Source organism: Oreochromis niloticus, linkage group LG19 (genome assembly GCF_001858045.2).
Source record: "Oreochromis niloticus isolate F11D_XX linkage group LG19, O_niloticus_UMD_NMBU, whole genome shotgun sequence".
Classification (NCBI taxonomy): Eukaryota; Metazoa; Chordata; class Actinopteri; order Cichliformes; family Cichlidae; genus Oreochromis; species Oreochromis niloticus.
Window position 1 is genome coordinate 7656087 of NC_031983.2, and position 27844 is coordinate 7683930.

The following is a 27844-nucleotide window of genomic DNA, read 5'->3' on the forward strand; positions in this document are numbered from 1 at the left end:
CGTGGGCGTTAATGTGGCTGCACTAACCCTTAATGTGTACATACATGTGTCTGTGTTCAGTGTGAATGATGATGATGGATCACCAAAGCTGCTTTCCCCTTTTTATATCAGCCATTACTAGAAGAGGCATCACAGCTGACCTCTTCATAGGAGCTGGTTAGCTGCCAGCACATGCATACAGACACTAGTCATGCAAAAATGCTCATATCCTTTTTATTTTCTTAGCCTTTAACATTACCAAGATTCAAGCTGCTCTCAAACATTTGAAAATGCTTTCATTTTAAATTCTGCAGTGCCTTACACAGCCTGATGTACAGTATACAAACATTATTTTGTGGCAAACGTGTTAGTAAAATGTGCTGTTTGACTCTCCTGTTAATCACTGTGTTAAGCAATTAACAAATGTTCAAGAAACAGTGTAGCACCATTCCCCAAATAACCCACAAAATATGTAATATGATGAACCTCATTATGCCCTGCAAGGTTATTTTTAAAGTATGTGTGAGAAAGAGGCAGTGAGCTCGAGAGGAGTTGAGACGCTGTGGCGCTCTGGCCTGGACTGGTAAGGGCATCGCAGGACAGCGGGGCCCGTAGGGAGTGGGGCAGTTATACGTAGGCACGGTACAAGGCAGCCGTGGCTAGTGTGAGATCACCATTAGTATATGCTGTAAGACGTAATGAGTAAAAAATAAAAAATGGAGTCAACATTATGGTTGAGCCTCATTTCAGTTGGAGACTGAGAAGAACACTCTAAGAAGTGGAGATGACCTCAGTCATTTGGAGAATTGAAGATATTCTGTTGATGATATTTTAAACTGCAGCTAAATGCTCATGTTTGTACGGCAGCTACTAATTCAAAAGAAGCATCGTTAGAATCAGAGTTAATTCCACATTCATAATGTTTGCTTTGCTTTGAAGTCAGCCACATACAGTAGCCCCTGTATCGGCTTACTTCTGCAGTTTATGATGCCGTGTTGACTCAGATGTTAAAATGTACGATGGCACAGAGACGGAACTATTTTTTGCCGTCTTGCACATGAGTTTGCACACATCTTCCTGTGATGTATCTGTTATGTTTGAGTGACTCACCTCTGTGTCTTGACTGGAATTTAAAATGAATTTCTGGAGTATTGTTGGCAGAGTGATGTGCTACTTTGTAATGATGGAGATGCAGTTTGGTTTGTTTTTTTTTTTCCCTGGCAGGTCTAAAAATGTGCATATGTTCGGCTTGGACGAATCCCCGAGTCTGTACTCGACTTCTTCAGAAACTGCTGTAATGTGTTATCGATTCAAAAATGAGATGGAACAAAAATTGGATACACAACTGTGTCCTTGCATGCTCGACTGCATGTATGGTATTTCTCTCGAGTATCCAGCGTGCGAGTTTGTGTTTGCGCGCCTCCAACCCAGAGGAGAATTGTAGGACTCTTTTCATGTTTGTGTGCTCGCCACATTGCGTTGAAGAAATTGCCAGCTGTTCTGAGTCGTGCTGTTTTTATTGATCCGGCAGCCATGTAAAGGAGGATAGATTTGATCGAGCTGCTTTGATGGATCCTTTTTTTCATTTTTCTGGCCGGCCGTTCAGCTGTTCAACATCAGCTGAATAAACCGCCTTTCTCTCCTGAGGTTTATTTTGGATGCGTTCGCCATTAAAGGCAGTAGGACAGCATTGCGCACCTCACTTCCTCTGCTTTCACTTAGAAACCCCGCGGTTACTGGATTGTGATGCTGGTACGTTTATTGACATGCGTCAGCATTTGGGTGTTTGCATGTCAGCAAAGCAGCTGTGTGTAGGAAGCAGAGGCACAGCGATTCATAAACAGAACCATCTTCCCGTTGTGCTCCCTATTTCTCTGGTCTTCCCCTTTCTGTCTCTCCTTCATTCGTCATTTTTTATATTCCCCCTCCTTCCTTCTAGCTGCTCTCTTTTCTTTTTTTTCCCTATTCCCTGCTTTTCTTGTCCCCTGCCTCTTTCTTATCCTCCCCATTTCCCACCTTCCCACTATGTTTTCCTCTTTCTTTCTCCTTTCATGTCTGGCTCTCCCATCTTCCCCTTCTGTTTGCCTCCTCCATTTTCCCCCCTGTCCCTTGCCTAGTTTTCCCTCGTCTGTCTCCACAGCCCTCCCCACCATCCCCTGGCTTGTGTTTTTTTTTTTACTCCTAGCCTCCCACCACTCCCTCTGACTTGCTCTTAATCCCACAGCACTGTCCTTTTTGATGTGTTTTGCCGCCTGCCACTGATTCAGCACAAGATGAGGAGACCTAAAGTTAGCAAGCTCGCAGCACCCGTGTCCCTGTTTGCTTCCCGTTCTGTGGGTGCTGCATTGTTTGCGTTGCGGGGGAGGAGAGGGATGCTAATTAACGTGAAAATTGTTTGCTCTCCTTCGCTCAGTCTTTCTCGGTGTCTTAATCTCTCTTTCTTGCTCCTCTCGCTGCCATGTTCCCTGTGGGGACAGATGAAGGTAGTGCCATTCTGTTATCTGCAGTGCCAGCACAGATACCCCCACGAGCGTTCTCCAGCCACAGAGCTGAACAGAAGAGATGCATTAAACATCAGCGTTAACAGCAAACAGCTGCTTTCACATACTCGTGTCCAGTCGTCCAGCACTTTCTCACCTTTAGGCTTCCTACGTCGGTGCTCTTTAAAGCGGACAAACACTTTTTTTTTTTTCACCCCCCCAACGTTTCAGATCGAGCAGAGTCAGGGTCTTTTCCAACATTTCTGAATAAGTTTAAGCTCTTTTTTTTTTTCTTTCATGAATGTTTAACAAATATGAATGTTGTCTCTAGCTGTGCAAATTGAATGTTTTCTTCCAGGCCTGGAAAAGCCCTGGAGAATGTGAAATTTCACAAAAACTTTTTTTTTCTTTTGGAAATGCAATGAAAATGTATTCTCACTTTCTCCCGAGCTGTCATGTTTTTAATTTTAAACTTGGCTGCTGCTCAAACAAGCAGTCTTTGAAGTAATAGTGACCTGAATGACAAATTTCTTGGCTACCAAACTGGTCGAGTAGAAGAGGCTAAGAGAACTGTCACAAAAAAAATTGCAACATTTTAACATTTGCACACAGGAGCACATTCGTCATGGAAATATTAGTGCAGTTTTGGCTTCTTTTTATTTTGAAGTCTAACACTATACATCATATAACCTACATTTCTCACTCCTGCAAATGGAAAGCAAAAAGTTTTTTCTTAATACTTTATCTTATATACAAAGGAAACGTTCAGCAAAGGTGCGTACAGAAGTAAGACCCACAGAGGTTACATCTGTGTCTGTGTCTTGGGGAACTGATGGTACTTGAATAGATAATTAGCAAAATTACATAAAACCACTTTAATAACCTATTCAGCCAGATGCAGATATTTCAGTTCTACAGTTCCCAGCTCGCAGCAGAGAGAGAGATGGTGTTTTGAAGTAACTACAATCTGGCATAAAGAACAAGGTCAAGGCACGGCGATGAAACTGTCAGGTGTTTGAGACAACATTCAACTTGTTTAACCTGCAGTGAGATCGCACTTGTTCTGCTCTGGGAGCTGCTTTTTATTTTCGTTCCTGTGGAGACGAGAAAGTAACAGAAGAAAATGTTCTAGAACACTGACTGCACGTCCACCCGGCGCGGTGTTTACTTCTTGAAGAAAAAAAAAAAAACACGACTTAACCTCATAATGGTCAGTGTGGAACTGAGGCCTGATGTCCTAGAAAATTTGGCTTCCCTTGGGGGAGACTGCAGACATCTCTCTCTGTTGCTTGACAGCTAATATTGAAATAACTTGGGCTATCTGGTGGGCACCTCTATCCAGCACTGGTTCTTGCATATATTTTAGCACGTGGCTGTTCCCAGTGGAGGCTAAACCCTGGTGCTAAGAGTGCTTTGCTCCCTTTGCTGCATATGAATAGGTTCACGAAGTCACTGAGTGTGAGTATAGCTAATAATCGCTGCTTTGAGCTCATCTTTTGTGGTACAAATAATATTTGAGCGAGCAGACAATCATCGTCTTGTTTAACCTGTTCACATTTTTCTTATTATAAATATCCTAAGTACCTGTCAAATCCAGTAAAATCAACAGCACCTGGCTCCAAATCTAATTTGTTATTGCTTGTTAAGACACACTTATCTTTGGAAAGTGACACTTGGTTCTTTCCATTGGAAATCCTGCTCGAGGTAAACACATTACAAATTTTGTAAATGACAGGAAACCTGGCTTGTTAAGTGGGGCCAATCGTGTGTTTCATATATTAAAATACGGTGTTCGCTCTGACGTCACTGCCAGCTATGAGATCCCCAATGAAAGGAGGTTTGTGGTGGGTTTCATTGCTGCTTTAATAGCTTAACAAATGCAAGAATTTTCAAACTTGAGCTCTAGAAGGTGTAAAACACTGATACAACCGCCCACTTAGCAACATTAATAGACAAGACTGGCAATATTTGGTATTTTTAATAACAAATTCTTTTATCAGCTTTTGTCTGTGCAGGGTGACGCAGGCTGTTTCTGTCCTACAGACTTGTATTGTTGTCTAAAAATGATTTGGCACATCAGTGAGTGAGTGACATGTTCATATTCAAACTGTTACTGTACTTATTTACACACCAGCACTTAAAAGTCACATGGACATGTCCTTGTTTTTGTTTTTTTAAGTTTAAATTCACCATAAAAGGGGAGAAAGCTGAATGCATGCACAAGGAGAACATGCAGGGTGGATTCAAACCCAGGACCTTCTTGCTGTGATGCAGCAGTGTTAACCACTGTGCTGCCAAGCTGCCCAATTCATGAAATCATTCATTATAAGTCATTAGTGGTATTTAATAAAATATCTTTATCAATCCACTTTGGTGGTGGCACAAAGGCTATTTAATTACTACAGGAATAAAAACAAAAGCATTTCCAATTATCTTAGCACTGTTAACATAATATTATATTATTTGAGAACGGTAAAGTCTAAGAATTGTAAAAGGACAGGTATCATTTCAGTTTGAATGACTGATTGGTGCCAATTTCTCTCTTCAGGAGGACAACAAACTGCAACAAAGTGTCCGTCAAACCAGTGCAGCTTCGTGAAGCAGCAGGGCAAATGTCTCCAGATAACCTTAACAAATTGCTAGCTAGAATGACAAATGCCCTGTTACCAAAAATACTCATTAGAGCACCTAATGCACATCAGTCCACAGCCTGCAGTAGTCTCATTCAGAGTAACATTTGCCTTAGAACGTATCGAGAGAGACTAATCTGTATTGGAGTATGTTGACAAAAAGGAAAGCCGTCTTTGAAAGCACCACAGAAATTCCCAACTTTAAAAATGTTTGCCAACATAACGGTGCAGCAGCAAGGATGACGGATCCACATGGAGCTTATGTGAATCAGCAACACGGAGTCACCCATGCGACATGTCATGCTCGGAGAGATTAATTATTAATATCGCAAAACACATTTTAAAAATCGCATTTCACCTCACTTTGCAGTGTGTTAGCATGGTTGTGCATTTAAAATGATTAGCGATTTGTTTCTTAACAGAGGGGAAATGTAATTTGCTTGGGACTGAGGCATTAAAAGACAGGGTACCAGCAGGCTGCCCACCCTGGGCCAAGTCTGGGTGGATGTGTGGGTGCTGTATGAATCATGCCGCTGCCACCAAGGAGACTTAAATTCTCTCCTCCGAGACAGACGAGTTTGACTGAAAATGCACATCAGAGTGAAGATGAGCTTTCACTCGGGGCTGGGTTTTTTTCTCTTTTTTTCTTCCTCTACATCAGAAACGTTATGTCTTTACAGATGTAACTCTGTCAAGTCACCAGCTGACAGCTTCCTTAGGTTTTGTTTGCTTTCCTGGACGAATATCTCAACACTAGAAATCAAAATCAACCAGAAGTGATTCAGAACAACTGCGAGATCTCGACTTTCAGCACTACCACAATCAGCATGCAGCAGCAGAAAGTGGGCAGCAGTGTTATTTGCACCCGCTGACCTTGTTCTAAACCATTTACCTGATTAAAGCAGAGAGGTGATTTGTGTCGTCAATCCCAGGTCTCTTCGGTCAGTATCTCAACCTTGCGTGTCGCACTGGCTCCCACAGTCAACTAACTCTCTCCTGCTCCCTCTGCCCTCCCTGTCGGGCCTTTACTCTCTTCTGCTGAAGCCGCAGCAGTCTAATCTTTGCATTCCACCACTGGCTCTGTGCTGAGCCTGTCCCAGTCGCACACCAGTTTGTCTGTTCTTTCTTCCCTTCTGCTTTTTTCTTATTTTTTCTCCCCCTCCATTATCAATGCTAACATAACGCTCTTGCCTTTCTTGTACCTAAAGTTCTGTGTTTTCAGTATTCAGTAATCAGTTTTATTAATATTTTATTTATGTTTTGTTTGATGCCATGTGCAAACAAAACAAAAAACACCTTTCTTCTTTCATCTCAAGAACTCCTCTAAAATGAAGTGGACCTCAAATGCATGATCCATGCATGCATGTGTGTTGTAGGTGATTTTTGCTTTTGAGGCTTCAGCAGCAACTACTCGCACATAATTGGAGTTAAGTGTGTTGATGTGTTATTTGATAACTCGTCATATTTCTGTTGTTTCTGTGTATTTTGGTGCCCAGCGTTTAGCGAGTCACAGAAAGAAATAAAAGCAAGACTATCCTCTTAACTTTGGACGCAACCACACACACACACACACTCTCTCTCAGGGTTCTCTGCGTTGGCTCCAGACTTTGATAGGAACCTAATGGCCACTCTTGCATATGTTTGCAGCTGGAAGTGGATTACAACACATCACAAATGATTCTGTTTTTGTGATCATCATCTCACTATTGAGCCTCTCAAACACATCTGCAGGTTTGGATGCTGGCACAGAAAGTCTCTCAAAGCACACGCTCGGTCTTTCTGTGCACACTTACACGCACGCACACTCGGAAGCACTCATTGTTCATACAGTCAGGTCCATAAATATTGGGACATCGACACAGTTCTAACATTTTTGGCTCCATACACCACCACAATGGATTCCAAATGAAACGAACGAGATGTTTTAACTGCAGACTGTCAGCTTTTATTTGAGGGTATTTACATCCAAATCAGGTGAACGGTGTAGGAATTACAACAGTTTGCATATGTGCCTCCCACTTCTTAAGGGACCAAAAGTAATGGGACAGAATAAGAACCATAGATCAAACTTTCATTTTTTAATACTTTGACTGCAAAGGATTTGCATCCATCACAGCCTGAAGTCTGGAACACATAGACATCACCAGACGCTGGGTTTCATCCCTGGTGATACTCTGCCAGGCCTCTACTGCAACCGTCTTCAGTTCCTGCTTATTCTTGGGGCATTTTCCCTTCAGTTTTGTATTCAGCAAGTGAAATGCATGCTCAATCGGATTCAGGTCAGGTGATTGACTTGGCCATTGCAAAACAGTCCACTTCTTTCCCTTCAAAAACTCTTTGGTTGCTTTTGCAGTATGCTTTGGGTAGCTGTCCATCTGCACTGTGAAGCACCGTCCAAAGAGTTTTGAAGCATTTGGCTGAATATGAGCAGATATTATTGCCTGAAACACTTCAGAATTCATCGTGCTGCTTTTGTCAGCAGTCACATCATCAATAAATACAAGAGAACCAGTTCTACTGGCAGCCATACATGCCCACGCCATGACACTTCCAGCACCATGCTTCACTGATGAGGTGGTATGCTTAGGATCATGAGCACTTCCTTTCCTTCTCCATACTCTTCTCTTCCCATCACTCTGGTACGTTGATCTTGGTCTCGTCTGTCCATAGGATGTTGTTCCAGAACTGTGAAGGCTTTTTCAGATGTCGTTTGGCAAACTCTAATCTGGCCTTCCTGTTTTTGGGGCTCACCAGTGGTTTACATCTTGTGGTGAACCCTCTGTATTCACACTGGTGGAGTCTTCTCTTGATTGTTGACTTTGACACACATACACCAACCTCCTGGAGAGTGTTCTTGATCTGGCCAACTGTTGTGAAGGGTGTTTTCTTCACCAGGGAAAGGATTCTTCGGTCATCCACCACAGTTGTTTTCCGTGGTCCTCCGGATCTTTTGGTGTTGCTGAGTTTACCGGTGCGTTCCTTCTTTTTGAGAATGTTCCAAACAGTTGTTTTGGCCACGCCTAATGTTTTTGCTATCTCTCTGATGGGTTTGTTTTGTTTCTTCAGCCTAATGATGGCTTGCTTCACTGATAGTGACAGCTCTTTGGATCTCATCTTGGCAGTTGACAGCAACAGGTTCCAAATGCAAACAGCACACTTGAAATGAACTCTGGACCTTTTTTCTGCTCATTGTAATTGGGGTAATGAGGGAATAACACACACCTGGCCATGGAACAGCTGAGAAGCCAATTGTCCCATTACTTTTGGTCCCTTAATAAGTGGGAGGCGCATTTGCAAACTGTTGTAATTCCTACACCGTTCACCTGATTTGGATGTAAATACCCTCAAATAAAAGCTGACAGTCTGCAGTTAAAGCACATCTAGTTTGTTTCATTTGGAATCCATTGTGGTGGTGTATGGAGCCAAAAATGTTAGAATTGTGTCAATGTCCCAATATTTATGGACCTGACTGTATATGAGGCAGCTGGCTGCTCACTAGCGCTATGTGCCCTCTGAGCTGAGTGATTGTCCTTCAAACCTCACAATGCAACGAGTGGCTGCGCTTTTTCTCCGCTGCGTCTTTAAAGCTTCAGACGGGAGCGCGGATGACTGCACGCGCACGGAGTTGGGTCAATATCATCAAATCCAAATGTCAATTTAAGCTGCAGCCCGTTAACTTAAGACAAATCATTCTCCATTATTATCCTGTGACATTTGTCCTCATTGGCTTCACTGTGGAGCCCAGAGCATTTCTGTCTTCAGATTCGATCACTGTAATTGGTTGGAAAAGAATGTGACATTGACCCCAACAGGGATATGCACCGTGCAGAGCGTGCACTCGGCTCTCCCTCTGACACATGTTTGTGTTTGTACACAAATGTCCATCTGGATGAGCGTCTCGCGTCGCATTGACAGGACGGGTGATGGATGATTGACAGAAGCACAGATTGTGGAAGAGTCTGCAGTGCAAAAACAGAACTTGGGTCATGCAAACTTTTGAAATCATTGAGCTGGATAATAAGGCCCTTTATGAATATTCAGCTATATTAATATAGCAGAAATATCCGGGGTCAGATATGTGTCTTTGGACCTCAGTGGGCTAAATCTTTACCCACATGATTTAATAATTTCTCCCTCATTTTCTAACACTGTAGGCGACAGGCCAAAGGCTGATTTCTGCTTTAGGTTTGAAAATGAGCAATCCTGAGCGATGGAGTAATTCATTTTTTTCTTTTCTATCGAAACCCTCCAACCAGTCATGTTTTTGAGGAAGAAAAATAATTGTATAAACGAAAATGTTAAACTAATGTCTAGAAAAATAATCAGGCAAACACTAACCATTTCTATACCGCAAACCAATCAAGAGCATTTTCTAGTGTCACTTGAAATGCGCCTTCTAATGACATTAATTCAAATGGAAAGTCACCAAAGGGATCAGAGGAAATTAAAGTCCTTCCACTACCAGGTGAGTTGCCTAATTTAATTGAATCTAATTTAATATTAATTCATATTCACATTAATGTTTTATGTTAATACTCAATTCGTTCACATATTTGCATGAATGTAAAAAACTTGTAATTTTAATAGCAGTTGTAATAGTACAAATTGTGATTTTACCTTAAATGAAATTTAGGTTTGTTTTGCTGGAAGATGTCATGTTATAGTTTTTACTCATAAATGTAATTTATGTTAAATATTTTCGTTTTTTTCAAACAAATAAGTGCCGCTCTGTACGAGTTTTCACAGTACACCCCATGATTCAGTAGCTGCTTTCTGTATAAGTTTATCAGTCTCTCACATTACTGTGAAATAATTTAGTCCCAGTGTTTCAGTCTGGTTGATGTTTTCACTTTGATTGTGTGATTGCGACAGCTGGTACAGAGGAGGTCCATTCAGTGACTGCAAAGTGTCCAGGTCCTGTGGTTGCAAACCCAAATCTTCACCCCTCCACCACCATGCTTGATAAAGTGCCAACACCATACATGGCTCTGTGCAATGCACACATTTCCACTTTGTTCCTGTCTGTTCGAAGGACATCTGTCCAGATGTTTTGTAGAAAGTTCGTTGACACTTTTCAACCTCAGCTGTGCTGCCATGTTATTTTAGAGGGAGGAGGAATTTTCCCAAGAAGTCATACTTTCTTAGTCTTTTTATGCCATTGTACTGTAAACTTTAACCTTTAACATGCTAACAGAGCCCCGTAGAGACTCATGAGACTTGCTGGAAGATAGTGGCGTTGTGTTAACACATCTGAATGCTTCTGAGCTGCACGCTGCCGAAACTTCTGGAGTTATGAACTTGCTCAAAGTTTCTTATGAGCATTTTATTAGCAGCATGCCTGCGACTCCCCCTTGCTATGCAAGTAGCAAGATTGTACTTAGTTTATCACAGGATTGCACAGAGCTCTGTAAAAACTGTACAGCAGTTGAAGTCAAATTGGTATTGGTTATTTGCATTACTAGATGGTTCCTGTCTGGTATATCTACCTTGTTTAAAGCTCCTCGCATCTGTTTCCTCAGGCAGTCCTGGAATGAACAGACCTCCTCTGTCCAGACTCATCTGTTAGGCTGAAAAACATGACCATGATCTTATTTATTTATTTTTTTAACTAACTTAATATTCTTATATTTTAGAATCTAATGATGAGTGACGAAACGTTCGTCCCACTGAAAACGCTACGCCCCGATGAACAGAATCAACTTTGGGAGATCTACTTACCTGGGTGAGCGTGCATCAAGACGTCAGCTGAGACTGAAGAAGTCACTTGGATGAGTGAGGAAACATTTCTCCCACTGAAAACGCTACGTCTAGACGAACAGAATCAACTTCTGGAGATTCTAATTCGAACTAATATCAAACAGTTAAACAGACTAAGGTTGCTTATATACTGTAAAGATTCTGTACTGTCTACATTCATTTATCAATAAAAGAAAAAAGTAAAAGTGCCTGTTTGTATGGTTTTAAACCGTTTGGAAACCAGCTGCTTTCTTCTGTTTCTCTAAACACACACTAACACTGGTTCAGACCCAGTGTAGTGTTTGCCCACAGATTACTTCTTGTGGTGTGCACTGACAAGCAGATTCACTTTCACCCCGTAGGAACACCTGAAAAAGAGAAGCAGAGAGAGATACTGAACACGCATCCAAACCCGGCCTGTCTGTCCTAAGGGGCCTCCCCCGGCGCTCAGCAGGTGCTGCTGCCTGTGCTGTGCCAGAAACCCCCCCACTCTCTCCTCTCCGAGCTTTTTAGTCCTCAGTTTCTTTCTGTCTCTGGATTTCTGCCTTCTCATATTCTGAACGTGTGCTGCTGCAAAACTGCCTGTTTACCTCACTGCATTACTGTCTTCTCTTCTTCTGTCTGTGTTATCTCCACATTTCTAACCTTCTCTTCATCTTCACCTCTGCCTCCTTTCCTCACAGCATTGTTTTCTTAACTTCTCGCCCCTTCTCTCCATCCCGCTCTGCTTTATTTTCTTCCCACCCCTCTCTTGCTTTCTTAGCGATCTTTGCATCGATATTCATCCAGGCCAGGTCATCAGTGAGGAGCGAGAGCGATACAAGTGTAAGATGCAGCAGATAGAGTGCGAGAAGCACCTTGTGGCAAATCCCTCCTGGTATGTCTGTGAGAATCTGAAAGCCCCTCTGCGTCCCATTAATAATAAATCACTGAGATCAGTGGATTTGACTCAAAGCCTCCACTCCTCCTCCTCCTCCTCCTCCTCCTCACCACTTTCCCTCACCTGTAATGAGTTGGGAGGAGGGTACGAGGAATGTGACCGAGGCCACGACACGAGGGAAAAAGTCCCAAGAGGAGGGCAACGTGTTTGTTTGTTTCTCCTCCCCATCTGATCAGCCTCGTGTCTACCCCCTTCCTCTACGTCTAGCACATTTGCGTTCAGCGCTGCTTTTTTTCCCATAACAATGAGTTTTGGCAGGGTTATACAAGCAAAAGCAAAAAAGCTCGCAGGACAAAAGATGATGTGGAATTGGAGTTTTCATGCTGCGGGCCTCAGCTCAGGATTGTCTGAAATATAATGCGACTTGTTGAATAGCTCTCATTTCTACAGTTTATTACCTGGTGAGGTTCGATGGTGCAAAAACTCAAACTGCATAGGTTTTTTCAAAGGAAATCTCTTCCCTTTCCATTAATCAATTTCTAAATCCTTCTATTCCCTAAGAAGCTTTTTGTTTTCATCCTTGAGTTTGTCGCTACCACCTTAACCTGAATGACATCTCAGGCAGGTGGTACGACACTCCCAAACTCACATTTAGCAAGTTTGGTGCTGTGGTATTTTCAGTAAATATCAGCCCTCACATTGCAGCCCCAGTGGCCAAACGTACAACATTAAATGATTATTTCCGCGGCACAATTAATCATCCTCTTATTGAACTTCCAGTTTCAAAGAAGCACAGTTCTAATTAGCTTCACCCTGTCATCTTAACAAGCTCTAAGAGATGAAACAATAACTGAGGGTGGCCAGTTTAATTATCAATTAATCAATTAATTCACAATTTGGCATTGGGGAAGTCTACAGGGCTATGTGAAACAAGTGCAGCACACGGCTTTGGTTGCAGGCTTCTCATTCTGCTTTCTTAGACCGTATTTGGTTTTGCCCTCGTACCGAAAATAACCGCTGCTTCCATTGTTAGAGCAGAGAGTAAACAAACGATCTGGAGCTGCACAGATTATACCCAAATTTGTATTCTGTGACATGTTCAGGTCCTCATTTTATTTCAGGTAGGTTAGCCTTCCTTTGAAGGGTCCCATCACCCGCAGCGCTGCAGGGTTTAGTGGCGACAAGTGCATGGCAGAATAGGACCTCTGAGCAACTGCTGATTAGTGTGTGTGGTTCAGCGGACAAAACTTATCAGTCATAGCGAAAATGAAATGCTGTTTGGCTAGTGAGCAGGTTTCATTTCCCACCCCGGAGTAAAAGCCAGCAGCAGGCAGACTGCAGGATTAGTATTCAGCTGGCTGTGGACAACAGAACCAGTGTGCTGGTGTTTGCCCTGTGGCTGTTGTCTTGCTGTCAGGTTAGCCAATGACACGTCAGAGCTCACCTCTCTGGCCTCAGCAGCCCATGGCTATAATACACTTCGCCTGGCTCTTTTTCCGCTTTCCACTCTGCCACTTAAATAGACGGCATCCATCATTTTTTTACCCAAAACACTCCAGAGCTTTGCACACACAACTCTTTTTTTTTTTTTTTTTTTTGTCACCGTTTTAGCATCTTCTGTAATTTCATCAAACTTTGCACTGAGCAGCTAAACTTTTAAATTCAAGCTTGAAATGAGAAAATCCCAAATTTCTAAATGGAACAAAATTAAAAAATGCTCACTATATTCTCATTTTAGAATGCATTTGAAGGTAAAACTGCGATATAAGTAACCTGTTACTCTAGAATAAAATTGATATTATATATACATATATTACTCTTTTGTTATGTTGTTCTCCTTTAGAGGTTTTGCCCAGTATTTGCTTAAGAACTGGAAAAAGAAAAAGAAAGAAGAATGCCATTCCTGTCTGATATTTTTGCCTGAAATGAATCTTGGGTAAAGTAGAAAAAGCATTAACATCATCCAGAAGTGCTGAATAATGACATGCTGACACTCTTGCTAAACTCCTGACATAGGGTGCTGTGAAAAAGTGTTTTCCCTCTTCTTGTTTTCTTAGTTTGTTCCGTATTTGCCATATAAATTTTCACTAACATGGTATCAAATATCATAAGAATCCATACCAAATGATCTTTTTAAAGCATTTTATTTTATGTTTTTGGCGCTGTAGTTTACAGTCTGTTCCATAAATCATAGTCAGTGTCAGAATGATACTTTCTGCTGTTTATAAAATTCAACTTAATTACAACTGAATACGATGAGTTTGATGAAACTGGTGATTTTAACTTGAATATTTGGTAAAATGTTGTTTATTAGTTTTGGGTGTTGTTTTAAAGTGACTTTTTGCTCATTGCACTAATTAAATTCAAACGGTTTTGTTTCCAGGAAACTGAAATAATCATTTAATGTGTTTAGAGAGTCAGTTTTTTTTCCTTCGTAAACTTTCAAACTTCGATTCAGTCACTTTTCTTTACACGTTAGATATCTGAGGAAACTGGATAAAAGAAATCGTACTGGTGAGTTCCTGCTACAAAGTTGAGTTTGATCTTTTCCCCATTAGGTATTTTTCAGTAGAGGGAACCTCCCTTGAACATGCCATCAGAGTGATTCTGTTTAACCTGCTTAACCTGGCTAGCTCGGTGCTCTTAAAAAGCATGAAAATAACTGAGACAGATCTCACAGGAAGTAGCAGATATTCAAACTGCGTTGATTTGTATTAATCTCGACAGAAGGAACAGAAATGTTAACACAATTGTGTTGTTAAGGCAACAGAAACTTCCTTGTACGTATGTGTATGTGTGCACTGTTGAACCTGTAGCTTAGTAGGGTTAAGTTCACCCCACTGTCAGTTGTCTGATGCTTTTTTTTTTTTTTTTTTTTTTCCCCACGTGTTTTGTACTTTGTGTCATTTTGTTAATGGTGTTGCTGGAATCTGCTACACAAAGGCAAACAGATGCTCCGGTTAGATCACCATCTTCTAAATGTACGGGAATTCGCATAAATATAACCCCCGAAATTCGTAATCCGTTTGCTCCGAGTTACTTTTATTGAGACGTTAGAGAAGGTGAAGTGCGATTGTCACAGGTGGCTTTGGTGAGGCAGCATCTGCTGGTGAATGCGCTTTTCTATTTTCATTGAAAGTGAGAGATGCTGGTGTGACGTATGGGTTGAGGTGGGAGCTGAAGCTTGACTAACTTTCCCAGTTTCCCTTGCGGAGGTTGAGATCAAATGAAGCACATTTCTCTGTGTCTGTCTCCGTCTGCTTCTCTTAGTGTTTGTCTCTCCGGTGTTACTTTCGATTCCTTCAGTCTTTGTCTCTTGCTCCATTTTCTCCTCCTTAACTCTAAACTTTGTCCATTGTTTAGACTTTAGCTTACACTTTCCAATCTGTCTGTTTCACGTTGTCTTTCACCATCACTGTCCATTTTCTTCATCATTGTCTTTCCTTCTCTTCTTGTCCTTTGTGTCTCTCTCCTCCCACCCTGCTGAGCAGGGAAGCCTTTGATGTGAAGCCGATATCTATTCATGCAAGTCATTCATCAGCACCGTGTTGCTTTTAAAGCAATGAGCAGGAAGCCAGATCAATAAGATGGCTGAACGGATGGATCTCTTAAGGGGCTTCTTCAGCCCAGAGAGATAAGGGAATCTTTTTTTTCTCCTTTTTTTTAAATAAATGGCACTTTAAAGAGTCACACAGGGTGGGCGGGGGCTCGGATGTGGTCGGCAGCGATGAATAAAGATCTGACGCATCACAGCCACTATTAAAATAGGCAAAGGCATTTAGATGGAAAAAGTGGAAGAACTTTGGAGAAAACCCTGCGAGGGGTCTGACTGGAAGGCCCTCGTGTCTGAAGAAGTTACGCTTCAATGTGGACTAATTAAATCCACTTCAAAAGCCCAGAAAGTGTATTCACAAATATTCCTTATGTGATAAACAATAGGAAAAAAAACTACACTTGAGACAATAAAGCATAAATGTATTTATGAAAGTCAAAGCCAGTAGTTTTCAGTCTTTCAGACAGTTAGCTCAGAGCCCATTAATCATTGAGGACTCAGTCTTGTGTTGAATACTGCAGTATACAGAGACCTGGAGGCCGATATGCCACGGTATAAACTGGAAACACGGCTTCACTTACTTTGTACTGTTCTGTATTTTTAAATTAGACGTGACACATACTGCCATGAAGCTTGCCAGCTTTGTGTCTCTGATAGAAAATGCCTTTAGCTTTGACAAAACACCAGAGTATGCTCCTTTTTTAAGTTCTAACCTATTGTGACTTTTAAATTGACCCATATATGAAAATCAACATAAATATTACTGTTATTAATGTGCTAGTTTGAGGAAAGATTTATTCCTCATATATGAAAAGTGAGCCGTTCTAAATTACATGAGACTTAGTAATTAATGTCACGTATCTCTTTTTTAAGGGTAGATGGGTTTTTTTGTCTTTTTCTCCCGTCCTGAAGGAAACTGCGTCACGAATCACTCATATTTAGGCATTTTACAGTACACATGTGTCCTGTGTACTGTTTGTTTGTATATGTGTCTTTTAGGGCTGCCACAAACGATTATTTTGATAGTCGACTAGTCACCGATTATTTTTGCGATTAGTCGACTAATCAGATCATGCATCCATTGGACGTAAAATGTACACCTGAAAATATGTTAAACGTTTATTTTGTGACCCAGAAAGAATAATAATTGTAATATTAAAACTAACTAGCTGCCGCCATTGTTGACAACTGCGCTGGGCCGCGCTATGAATTCTGGAACACAGTTTCTTCTTCTTCGGGGTTTAACGGCAGCTGGCATCCTTGTACATGCAGTGCTGCCATCTTCTGTTTCAGTCCGTTATTACACTCTTAAATACTACTACTTATTCCTGCGTCTTTTGGGATCTTACAAAGCTTCAAACGACGCGTCGACTATTAAATTAGTCGTCGACGATTTTAATAGTCGACGTAATCGTGACTAGTCGACTAATCGTGGCAGCCCTAGTGTCTTTCTGGCTGCTGTTACAACCAAATTTCCCCTTGTGGGACAATTAAAGGATTATTCTATTCTATTATTCTATTCTATTCTATTTTGCCATCGTGCTTCTGATACCTTTGAATCAAGATCAGCAAGAGCCATGACAGGCTGAGAGTGAAGCTGAGTGCTAAAGATGTTGTCCCTGATGTGTTTGCACGCACGCGCGCACACACACTCACTCCATCTTGTCTAAGTACACGTCTGGAAGCCGGGGAGAGCAGACACGCACACACACACTGATGCTAACAAACCATGTCACCCAGACATGTCACCACAATCATCATCACCTCAAGGTGTTTTTCTGTAGAGTGCAAATGGCGCTCAGCGTTTTGATTCTTTGTATATTTTATTTGTGTGTGTATGTGTGCGCGTGTGTGGAGGGGGGAGGGCGGTTCTTGAAATGAACCAAGAAAAACACATTATGTGTTCAAGAAAAAACATGAAAAAACATTTCACAAAGTGCTGAAGAATGAAAGGAAGCGAGTGTAGAGTAAAACGGAGCAGAAACATAACAGGATGACAAAGATGGTACTTGATGTCAACACTTGGAGCTCGAGGGCATAAAATGGAATGGTGGTTGAAGACCGTGTGTGTGTGTGTGTGTGTGTGTGTGTGTGTGTGTGTGTGTGTGTGTGTGTGTGTGTGTGTGTTGTTTAAAGGTATTTAAGCAGAAAATCATCATGTGTGACCACCCTCCTAAACAACCTGAAGAAAAGCGCAAAGTGTACTCATCCATTTTTTGTTAACCTTTTGTTTTTTAGCTTGTTTCTTTTGACATTTAGCACGATCACCTTGTATCTTGTGAAGAAGTGACATCCTCAGCTCTTTTTCTAAAGCTGAGAATATATCTTACATATCGTTTTTGGACATCTATCTGTATCATTTTGATTCTTTTGATCTTGAAAAAAAGGACAATATTTCCAGTAAAATGAAAATTTGTGTAACTTTATCAGCTGCCCATATTTGTCAAGCAGTTTTCCTGGATTTCCAGTACAGATGGAAAAGGCTGCAGTAATGTGTCAAATTGACTTCAAAGGTTGTGCGTATTGTGGCAGATTCATCGCTTATGATAATTAATCTTACCCTTCGAGTTTCAGACCTGTCGCTCTTTAATGCTGTTCGGTGTGGGCTGGCATCACCTCGTTTTATTTTGGTTTATTTTCCTCCCCTAATTGCTGTCAGTTTAAAATGCACACATGCATATGTTTGATGTCAGAAATCTGTTTGTTAATATATTTATCAGTGACAGAAAATAAAACTCGTAGTCAAATACTTCTTTCCTATAACGTTAACGTCAAATCATCCTTATAGCCTTTGATGAGAAGACAAAAGCTTATAGTTTTTGTCTTCTCATCTCTTCATTTATCTGTTTTTTTTTCTTTTTTAATATATTTTGGACTTCCTTTGTCTTTTCCCCCCACAGCTGCTTCCTGTCCCTGCTCCTGGTGGCTGCCGTAGTTTGGAAGATCAAACAGAGCTGCTGGGCGTCACGGCGGCGAGAGGTAAGACTGTGACTCCATGCTTACAATTGATTTTAAGCTGCCACAACCACATCAACTCAGTTCTGGTTAAAGTTATGCTGCTGTGAAAGTTGCTTTGTTTTGTGGATTATCCAGTGGAATAAATATATGAAGTTAGTTTTTGTCCACAATCACAAAGAAGTGTGATTGCATTGATTCTGTCATGCACTATATTGCCACAAGTATTCCCTCATCCGTCTTCACACGCATATAAACTTGAGGGACGTCCCATTCTTGATCCATAGGGTTTTATTATGTCGGCCCAACTCTTCTGGGAAGGCTTTCCACGTGGTTTAGAAGAGTGTTTATGGGAATTTCTGGACATTGTTCCAGAAATGCATTTGTGAGGTCAGAAACTGATGTTGGACTGAGGTCAGGATTCTGTGCAGGCCAGTCAAGTTCTTCCATACCAAACTCACTCATGCATGTCTTTATGGACCTTACTCTGTGCACTGGTGCACCGTCATGTTTGAACAGGAAGGGGTCATCCCCAAACTGTTCCCACAAAGTTCAGAATGTCTTGGTATGCTGAAGCATTAACAGTTTCAGTGAAAGGAATTGTTAAGGGGCCCAACTTCTGAAAAACAACCCCATACCATAACCAATCCCTCCACCAAACTTTAAACTTGGCATAGTGCAGTCAGTCAGTCCTGGCACAGGTTCATCTATGGGATTGCCAGACAGAGAAGTCTGATTCCTCTCTCCGGGGAACAGGTCTCCACTGCTCAGTGGTGTAAAGCACATATGATGCTTTGCTTTGCGCTTAGTGATGTCCAGCATGGATGCTGCTGCTTGGCCATGGAAACCCATTCCATGGAGCTGCTTATCCACTGTTCTTGATCTAATCCGAAGGCCACATTAAGTTTGGAGGTCTGCAAATTTATGCATCGCATTGTCAGTCGCTTCCACTTTATTTTTTATAATATCACTAACAGTTGTCTGTGGTATATTTAGTAGTGAGGAAGTTTCACGAATAAACTTTGTTGCACACTTGGCATCCTATCACGGTGCCACACAAGAATTCATTGAGCTCCTGAGAGCGACCCATTCTTTCACAAATGTTTGTAGAAGAAGTCTGGATGCCTAGGTGCTTGATTTTATACACCTGTGGCCATGGAAGCGATTGGGACACCTGAATTAAATGATTTGGATGTGTGAATGAATACCTTTGGCAATATAGTGCATTTCAGGCCTGCTTATAGAACAAAATGCCTTGGTGTGCACCGGAAGCTAGTGACGGTGGCCCCTGCCTACGCAGCTACCCTTGGTCGTCTTTATAGGGGAAAGAGTTAACGCAATCGACTCTACAGACTTTCAGGCAACACTAAACTCTTGGCTCCTTCCGGTATTATCAATGTGCACACTAAGTCATTTGAATCACAACAGCCCTGCAACCATTAAGTGTTTGGTTGTTGTTAATGTATTGAGGCAGACATTCATCAGTGGTCTTTCATAAAGCAGCAGGTATTAGCAGTATTATGACTCCAGTATTTAGAGTCATGCTTACCCCTGTCTCCCCAGGACACAGAAATAATCAGGAGAGAATATTAAAAGAGTCCTGGGTGTAATGCATTTTTAAACTTGACTTCTGTAGTCACTCATATTTCAATTAACCTTGGGTTTTATATCATTATAACATATAACATATCATCACGTGTTGATTGCAATGGTCTCTTTGGTTTAAAGTTACTGCTAAGACTAATGAAAATGTGCAATCATGCTGCAAGTTACAAGTCATTGCAAAGCCATCAGTGTCCTGTTAAGCAACAAGTAATCTCTACAGTTAGAAGGATTAAGTGAATACGTTTTCAAAATCATTTTTAAACATCAGACATATAAGTCAACTTTCACTAGCTGGCTGAGGAAGAGTTGGATGGCTTACTAGTTAATTATCAGCAAGAATTCAGATTGCTTTTAACTTGTCACATCTCTCTCTGTAAGCTCGGTGTTTGCATGATTAAGACTCAACAAATGCTTAACTAACAGTCTGGCCTGACTAGCTGTTCAGACAGATTGCCACGCATTGCATTTGCTTTCTGTATGTGGAAAACTAACGCGATGTGAGAAGTATGAAAGGTCAGTGCAGTTTTTGCATGTTGAATACTGCCTCGCTGGGAAAATGACAAAATGCTTTTTCATGTGTGCTTCCAGAAGGGTTTGGACCACCTTTTGAATGAGTGGCTGAAAGGTTGTGTGCTGGTGGCACTGTGTTTCTGCATTTTGTGTGCGTGTGTGCGAGTGCGTATGTGTCAGTGTCTAAGAGCATACACGCTAATGTTGTGCTTAATGTGAACTTTTGGTCTGTGCTTTTTACACTCGCCGTGTCGGTTGAAGTGCCTTTTGCCTGTAACATCGTCCGAAAGTGCTGTAATCAGCCTCACCTCTTGTGCCTCTTATCATCCCCCTTTTACCTGCACCCACTCTGCCCTCTCTTCATCATAAAACCACTGTTGTCCATCTGGATGCTGTACACTCTAACCTTTACACAAAATTAAAACTGGAACTTTGTTAAGAGGATTGGTGGCCACCTGAAAACTGTGGCCAGTGTTAAACTCCCCAACACCTGAAAAAGCTTGTAGGTTTCACTAAAATGCCTTTTGTAGAGTAAACCTGGGCTCATGTCAAAGTGATGGGGAAAATGGACTACTGCACTCACCTGCCTGCACAGTTTAAAGTAACTATCAAGGTACACAATGAGGTTTTTAACATTTGTCTTACAATAGGAAGATAAAGGACCCAATGTATTTACTCACAAAGGCAAAAAAAATCTGCAAGTCATCTGCAAAACAGTGAAATGAAAGGTTATGCTGTGAAAAAAAGACCCCAGTGATGATGACGTAATTTGCCAGTCATCTATTCATGACAGGCTAACTGGATAAATTATGCTCATTATACAGTACGCATTTGTACTAAATGCCAGGTATTCTTGTTATTAATAATTGTTCTTTCACAGTTATTAACCCTAACCCTATTACAGATATTTTACCAATCAGTAGTTAATGGAAGATGGTAAACATTATACAGTTGTTTTCTTTCTCTTTTTTTTCCTAAACTCATTATAAGCCCAGAGTAAAAAAAAAAAGAAAAGAAAACAAGTTGCAATTTCAGCAAATGAAGCTCGGTCCTAGTGCTAGTTGTGAAGTCACATTTTGGTAAAATGCTGTGGGATGAGTGAGATGATACCCCGAGTCATACATCCATCTGTGAAGAATCTGCAGGAAAGATGAGCCAATTTATAAAGCTAGTTGTTGTTGCCAGGCAGAATCACAAATTTAGCTATGACATCACTGACTCAGCAGCCTTTTTATAAACCACTGTGGGGGAAAATCCCCCCAAAACTAGTGTTTATATAGTGAGCTCTTCCTATCACAGATGTCAACTTGAATTAGGATTGGGAAATGCTCAACAGGTTTGGGATCTAATACCCACCTCTCTCCACAACCACTCGGAATAGTAAGAATAGAGATTTCATTATCATCATTATTATTATTATTATTGCTTTTACATGAAAAATGTTTGGACATACTATTTTGGAGTCTGTTGACTCGTGGAGTTTATTTTATGCTGCTCATGCACACACTCACATCTCCTAAATTCTTGCCACTTATCTTCATCTAGTATTGCCATAACAAGTATCGTATAAAGAAACCGAAGATGACAAATTTCCATCAAATGTGACTTAATCTAGCAGCACAGGCAACCTGCCTTCATGCACGCTCATGTTCCATGTGAACACAGCGTGACACACAATTCACGCAAACAGAAAGCTAATCATGTTTTTCCACGAGGTCGACTGTCTCCGTTACAGCCGTTCGCTTCCTTGACATCGAGACCGTTCTGTTCTTTTCAGCACTGTCCCTCAAGGCTTGGCTTTCACATTTATCCTTGATTCCTCCATGTTACTTGGTGCTTGCATCAGCTGTACAGTGACACACATTTGCATCTAATTATGCCCACGTTCACCCCACTTAGGCCCGACGCAGTGGAAAGTGGTGGCCGTTGCATTTTATGTGGTCATTGCAGGGTCAGAGGAGTTTAAGCCGATGGCCTCGAGTCCTTTTATTTCCCACCGCTGGCTGCTTGTCATTTGACTTTAAGGAGTTTAAGCTCATTGTGCTGTCACAGGCATTGTAAGTCGCTCGGGATAACAGTGTTAGCTCAAGCCCTATAATGCAAATGTCACTGTGAGACTTTTTTTCCTTCCTCTTTAAAGATGTGGCTGTAGGCACAGGGATTGAAATCAGCTTTTTTAGAATGACACCTTTGTTGAGGGAAACTGACTTTGAAACATTACTTTTATTTTTAAAAATGTGTTTGTTAAGAAGATTTTTATTAACCCCATCCAAAAACTTTAATACAAAATGTATATTAGGATGCGATATTAATAGAGGTTATATATAAAGGTTACAAAAAAGGGAACATTTTAGCAGAAACAGAGTATTTCTTTTTATTCTTTAGCATGACCAACTATAATCTCGCAGTTCTCCAAAATTCAGTTTTTTATTCTCATTTGGAAGGCATCCAGGTGTTAATTTGGTGCCAGGAGTATTAATGACTCGAGGACTGTGTCTGAAGTTGTTGTTATTGTAGGCGTAGGCTAACACCTGCTAAGAATGTCGGTTCCACCTGTTGGTCACTGCGTGTGGCTTGTTTGTGCAGGTTTCAAAGTATTCTGATGTATTTCTTTCCTCATGTGTGTCTGCACCCTGCATCTGTTTGCATACATGTGCGTGCTTGCGGTGTGTGGTCTGTAGTGTCTGAATCTAAATCAAAGCCTTCCTTTGAGACCTGACAGTTCCTTTGAAGGAAGCTGGAGCTGCCAGATGGCATTAGATGGACCCGACCACAGCCGGTACCATAGCAGGCTCTGGCATTTTAGTCAGAATAAGCAGTGCTTGAGCAACGCTGTTAATGCAAGTTGATTATTCCTGTGGTAACATTTTAGCAACAGCAGGACTTAAATGGCTGTAGTTCTAAATTGATTCTCACTTTTATCTTTTTGCGTTATGTCTATATTTACTGTCCTAAAGTTAATCGAAGCGACAGAGTGCTAAAACGAGAGTTACAGTTTTCTCTTTTGAGCGGCCAACAATTATGGCGTCACAGACAGGTTTCAGGCACAGCTTACGCAGGCCTGTAACAGACGCAAATGATTAAAGTTGTTTCTTCTCTTTTTTTCTATTCTTTTAGCAAGCTGGCTAATTAAAGCGAAAATCCAGGAAGCAGATCTATTGAAAGGGTAATATATCATGATGCAAAATACTGTAATAATGGTGCCACTTTCCCCTTCTTTGCCTAAGGACAGAATATCTAATTTCGCTAGATTGTAGCAGAGATTTTAGGCCAGAATTGGAGGGTTGAAAGGCAGAATTTTCTGCACCTGGCTGTGTAAGAGTTGAGTCATATGTTCAGAGATGGAGCCATTTTGAATAACATTGTAATGCATATAGAGTGAGCCTTTGATGTTCATTGTCAGTTTTCCCAGTATTCTCTTTTTCACCCTCACTGGGATCTCATACAGTTGTATTCCCCTGGAGATCCTCCTCCACTGTAGCTTCCCAAAAATATCCTCATGATGACAAAGTGTGAATTTATCCAACATCCACTGTTGCACTTAACCAGATATATATCACATATAACTTGACATATATTAGACGCGTATTGCACCCTGAGGTATTGACAGAAATGCAGAGTGTGATAATGTCCCTGATCGTTTGTGCTGTGTTCCACATTTACATTACGCAAGACGCAGGCTGCCTGCAGGAAGAAGGCAGGGAGGGAGCAGAAATGGGATAAACGTCTCTTAGATACCTTCACATATTTATTATCAGCCATTAAGCTGCCCTCCCACTACTACCTCCTCTCAACTATGAAAAAGCAAAAAAGGATGTCAGTCAAGGCGCCGAGGCTCAGGCCCCATCATAAAATGAACCGCAGCTGCTACATAAGCTACAACGTTTAAACCTAAAGTTTCTTTTAGCGTTTTAGGTTACCTAACTCGGGTTAAACATAAATATAGTTTCTTGCTTGAAATGGCCATGGTTTCCCTCATCTCTTTGATGAAATACGCCGTCCACACATGAAAGTCTATTTTTTTAAAAAGCAGATCAGAGATGAGATCTGAGACCTTAACAAGACGTGACGATGTGAAAAAGCTATGATCTCTTATGTAAGACTTTTCACTCGTTTTATTGAAGGATATTACCTGTGAGTTGACATGTGAAAAAGCAACAAATGTGGCATTCAAAATGTATAAGAAAGGTTCAAAACTGTGTGCATAAAGTTTCAGACGTTCAGATTTTTCGGTCACATTAGAATTTTTGCCTGAGATACCCAAGAGTGTAGCAGGCTATAATTTTTGCACACCTGTATAGATTTTGACCTTGGGCTTCAGGTAATTACATCCTACAACATTTATGTAAATTTTTATGCAATGATGGCTGTGAGCTAAAGAGTATTTCTAAAGTTTAAATACCTAGCTTAGGTAGTTTTACAATGTTTAAGCGCCTGTAGTTATCTAAAGTACTTTTATAGTAATGTTCAGAAAAATCTAACGGGATTTGTCAGGTTTGTTCCTGATTCCTCACACACAGTATGTCACGTTTTCACTGAAGCAGATAAAACAAAACAAGAAAAGTGTGAAGTATAAATAGTTTCAGATTCATTCCTAAACCTTTTCCTTACCTGTCTAACCTAACCAGTGCATAGTTCCCCACCTGACATATTTGCACACTATTAAAGTCTGAAGCACGGCTCGCTTGGGACCTTCCCTTGCCATCTCATGCCAGGCGTGAGGATGAAGAGCCAGCAATAAGGTTGTTAAATGGTTCCCTGGCTGTCTCCTTGTGGCTGTGCCCTTAGTCACAGCAAACTGCTGACCCACATTTTTTGGGTGGGTGACTTTTTCCACTGGGCCCCCTCGTTTTGTCCTGTCCTCTCCTCTCCAGTCCGCCCCCGTCCGTTCCAAACTCTGTTGATGGAGAGAACGGTGACCTTTTACAGACGCCTTCGCTGACTCTGTCTGAAGCTTTCAGCAATCCCTGCCGCCTGTGCTGCTTCATGTACTTCAACGTGAGCACACTTGTGTACTCTCTTTCACTTTGTCTTCAGAATTGTGCATGAATACACAAACACACACACTCACCCACACACAGACTTACAGTATAATTTAACAGAGAGAGACATTTAAGAGGTTAAGGCCATGTAGCACGTTGAATATCAGCAGTCACCCTGCTACTGTACAAACAAAGGACCTCAGAATGTATTGAAAATCCATAAAACCGCTCTATGCAGTGGTCGCTTAGGGAAAAAAATCATTCGTTCATACTTGCTGCAAAGGTAACCTATAGGGAGCTTAAAATCAAAACACTACTATTGTGGCTACTTTTAATTACATCGTAGTTGTCACACGGTTTAAAAATTACACATCAGTGTTGGCTAAATAAATACTGGCATTCATCATTGTCATTAAAACCATATTAAACTCTATGTAACGTCCCAAATTACCGAGTAGGAATGCTTCGGATGAAGGGATGAAATCCCAGATATCACAGTTGTCATTTTTCTTTCAGTGCACTGCATGATTGTGTTTTGTTGTACATGTACCTCAGTGCAGGCTAACAATGAAATACCAACATCATTCCTTAGGAAATATGCATAAAATCTATTCCATTTCTTTGCAGTAAACTAAGGCGGCTTTCTGCATTTTTATGATATAGAACTCGGTTTCTGAACCCAGTCCTGCACATCAAGCAGAACACAAAGGTGTGTGTTGGCAGTTAAGTCTGTAATGAAACTCAGTCTAGTGTACAACATCATCAGGAAGTTTGTAAATTGCATCTCCATAATCAGTCATGCAGTCATTGTTAGAAGCTTTCAAAACAACTCGCTGTTATACATGCGCGGTCACACAAGCCCACAGTCTCAAACACTCACCACCTTCGCTCCACTCTCACCGACTCCTGCGTTGACTCGTACACGCCGGCCTCACGTGCGAAAAAAAGGTCTGCAGCAGATGGTTCGGTGTGAAAGTGCAGTAGAGTGGGAGAGATTGGCACACGTATCATTTGAATAGGCAGAAGCCTGGAATACAATGAAGATATCAAGGAGCCACGTAGGCTCCACACATCGGTTTTGTTTCCAGAATCATCTGTAATGATAAATCGGATCCTCTCCGCTGGCATGGCAGCTCCCACACATACACACCCAGGCCCAGAAGCAGATGGCTAGATGTGAATGCGGTTCACACATGAGCAAGGAAGAAAGGAAAAAACAATCTTTCCACCTTTACCTTGCAGCTGTTACCCCCTTACAAAGCACTTCCCGATGATGCTCTGTAATATGTTATAATTTTAGAATCGTGGGAATGCACTGTAGCTTGGAGCCTCTTTGCTTCTGCACGCCAGGAGCGGTCCGCAACGCGATCCAGAGAGTATCTGTGCACGTCCCCTGACGGAGCTTTAATACACAGAGCTTCAAATTAATGTGCCACATGTTTGCATCCAATAATTAGTGTGTAATAAATGAAGACCAAGCTAATAAAACTTAATTATATACTCTTACACTGTCCAGATTACATATTCAGTCTCTGCTGAGGAGAAACATCAAGTCAGCCATGTAGTTGTAATGTTGGAAAGCAATCAGAAATTGAGAATATCAAAAATATCTTTAAAAACATGAAGTCTGCATCAGAATTTTGCAACTGTGACAAATATTTATTCTCTCTCTAACTCTGCAACATCAACATGAGCGGGCGTTCTTGTTTATTTTGTTAATTTTCCATTTGTCCGTCACTATCATTCACTGCTAATGCTGACAGACTAGACAATATCTATGTTTGAGTGTTTAATGTCTGCTCTTCTTGGGACCTTCACAGCAGACTGGTTGTGCACAAAGTCACTTTTTTCCTCTTTAAAAAATACAGTTTATTTTATAAATTCTGTATTCCTTTATGAAGCATTGTTGTTCTATTATTCTTAATAGGTGCGTTTTGTATGTGCGAAACTAAATGCATTAATTTGTTAGTGATGTTTTGCACGGTTTGATAATGAATCATGGGGCATTTGGAAAACATGTTTTCTTTCATTTTTGGCAGGAAATTGGCTCCATAAATATTACTTTTCTGTGTGTTGCTCATATTCTTTCCAAGAAATTTGAATCAATCTGTCAAAGTTATGGGTTCACATTTCGTTTGGGGCACATGTTTTGGTTATGCTGAGCAGGAGATTATTGAGACACCCTGGGCTACCTGCTCTCAGTAATTGTGCTCAGCTCATTATTGTTTTGTGGCACCTGTGCAAAAGGTTAGCGGTTTAGGGTGAACAGCCTCTTATCTTGTTCCGCTTCTGCAAGAATATTCATTTCTAATGCTGATGTTGCTGTTTATTGTTAAAGTGAAGGCTTTCTCTCATTGAAAACTGAGCTGAAATCTGTTGAATAAGATGCAGCATACGGCATCTGTACATCTGGTTTAACCCTTTGACATATAGCCAGGCTACAGGCCACCAGCTACATTGCAGTTTATTGTAATATAAAAACAGGTCTGTGGTGAGAATTTTGGAATGATAAACGCTCCCAAGTTGTAAAAAAG

General features: G+C 41.2%; 1 protein-coding gene across 4 annotated transcripts in view; it reads left to right on the forward strand.

Annotated features, from left to right (window-relative positions):
• Nucleotides 1–27844, forward strand: part of atrn (attractin) — a 130910-nt gene that overhangs the window by 62679 nt on the left and 40387 nt on the right. For 2 of the 4 annotated variants that reach the window (XM_005453367.4, XM_005453369.4), the window contains exon 26: nt 18159–18237. In XM_005453367.4, the coding sequence (XP_005453424.1) occupies nt 18159–18237 (79 nt within the window). Of the gene's footprint in view, nt 1–60; nt 1133–10722; nt 11014–18158; nt 18238–27844 lie in introns of those variants that run through there. The other 2 variants (XM_005453372.4, XM_005453371.4) reach the window with 2 other exon arrangements.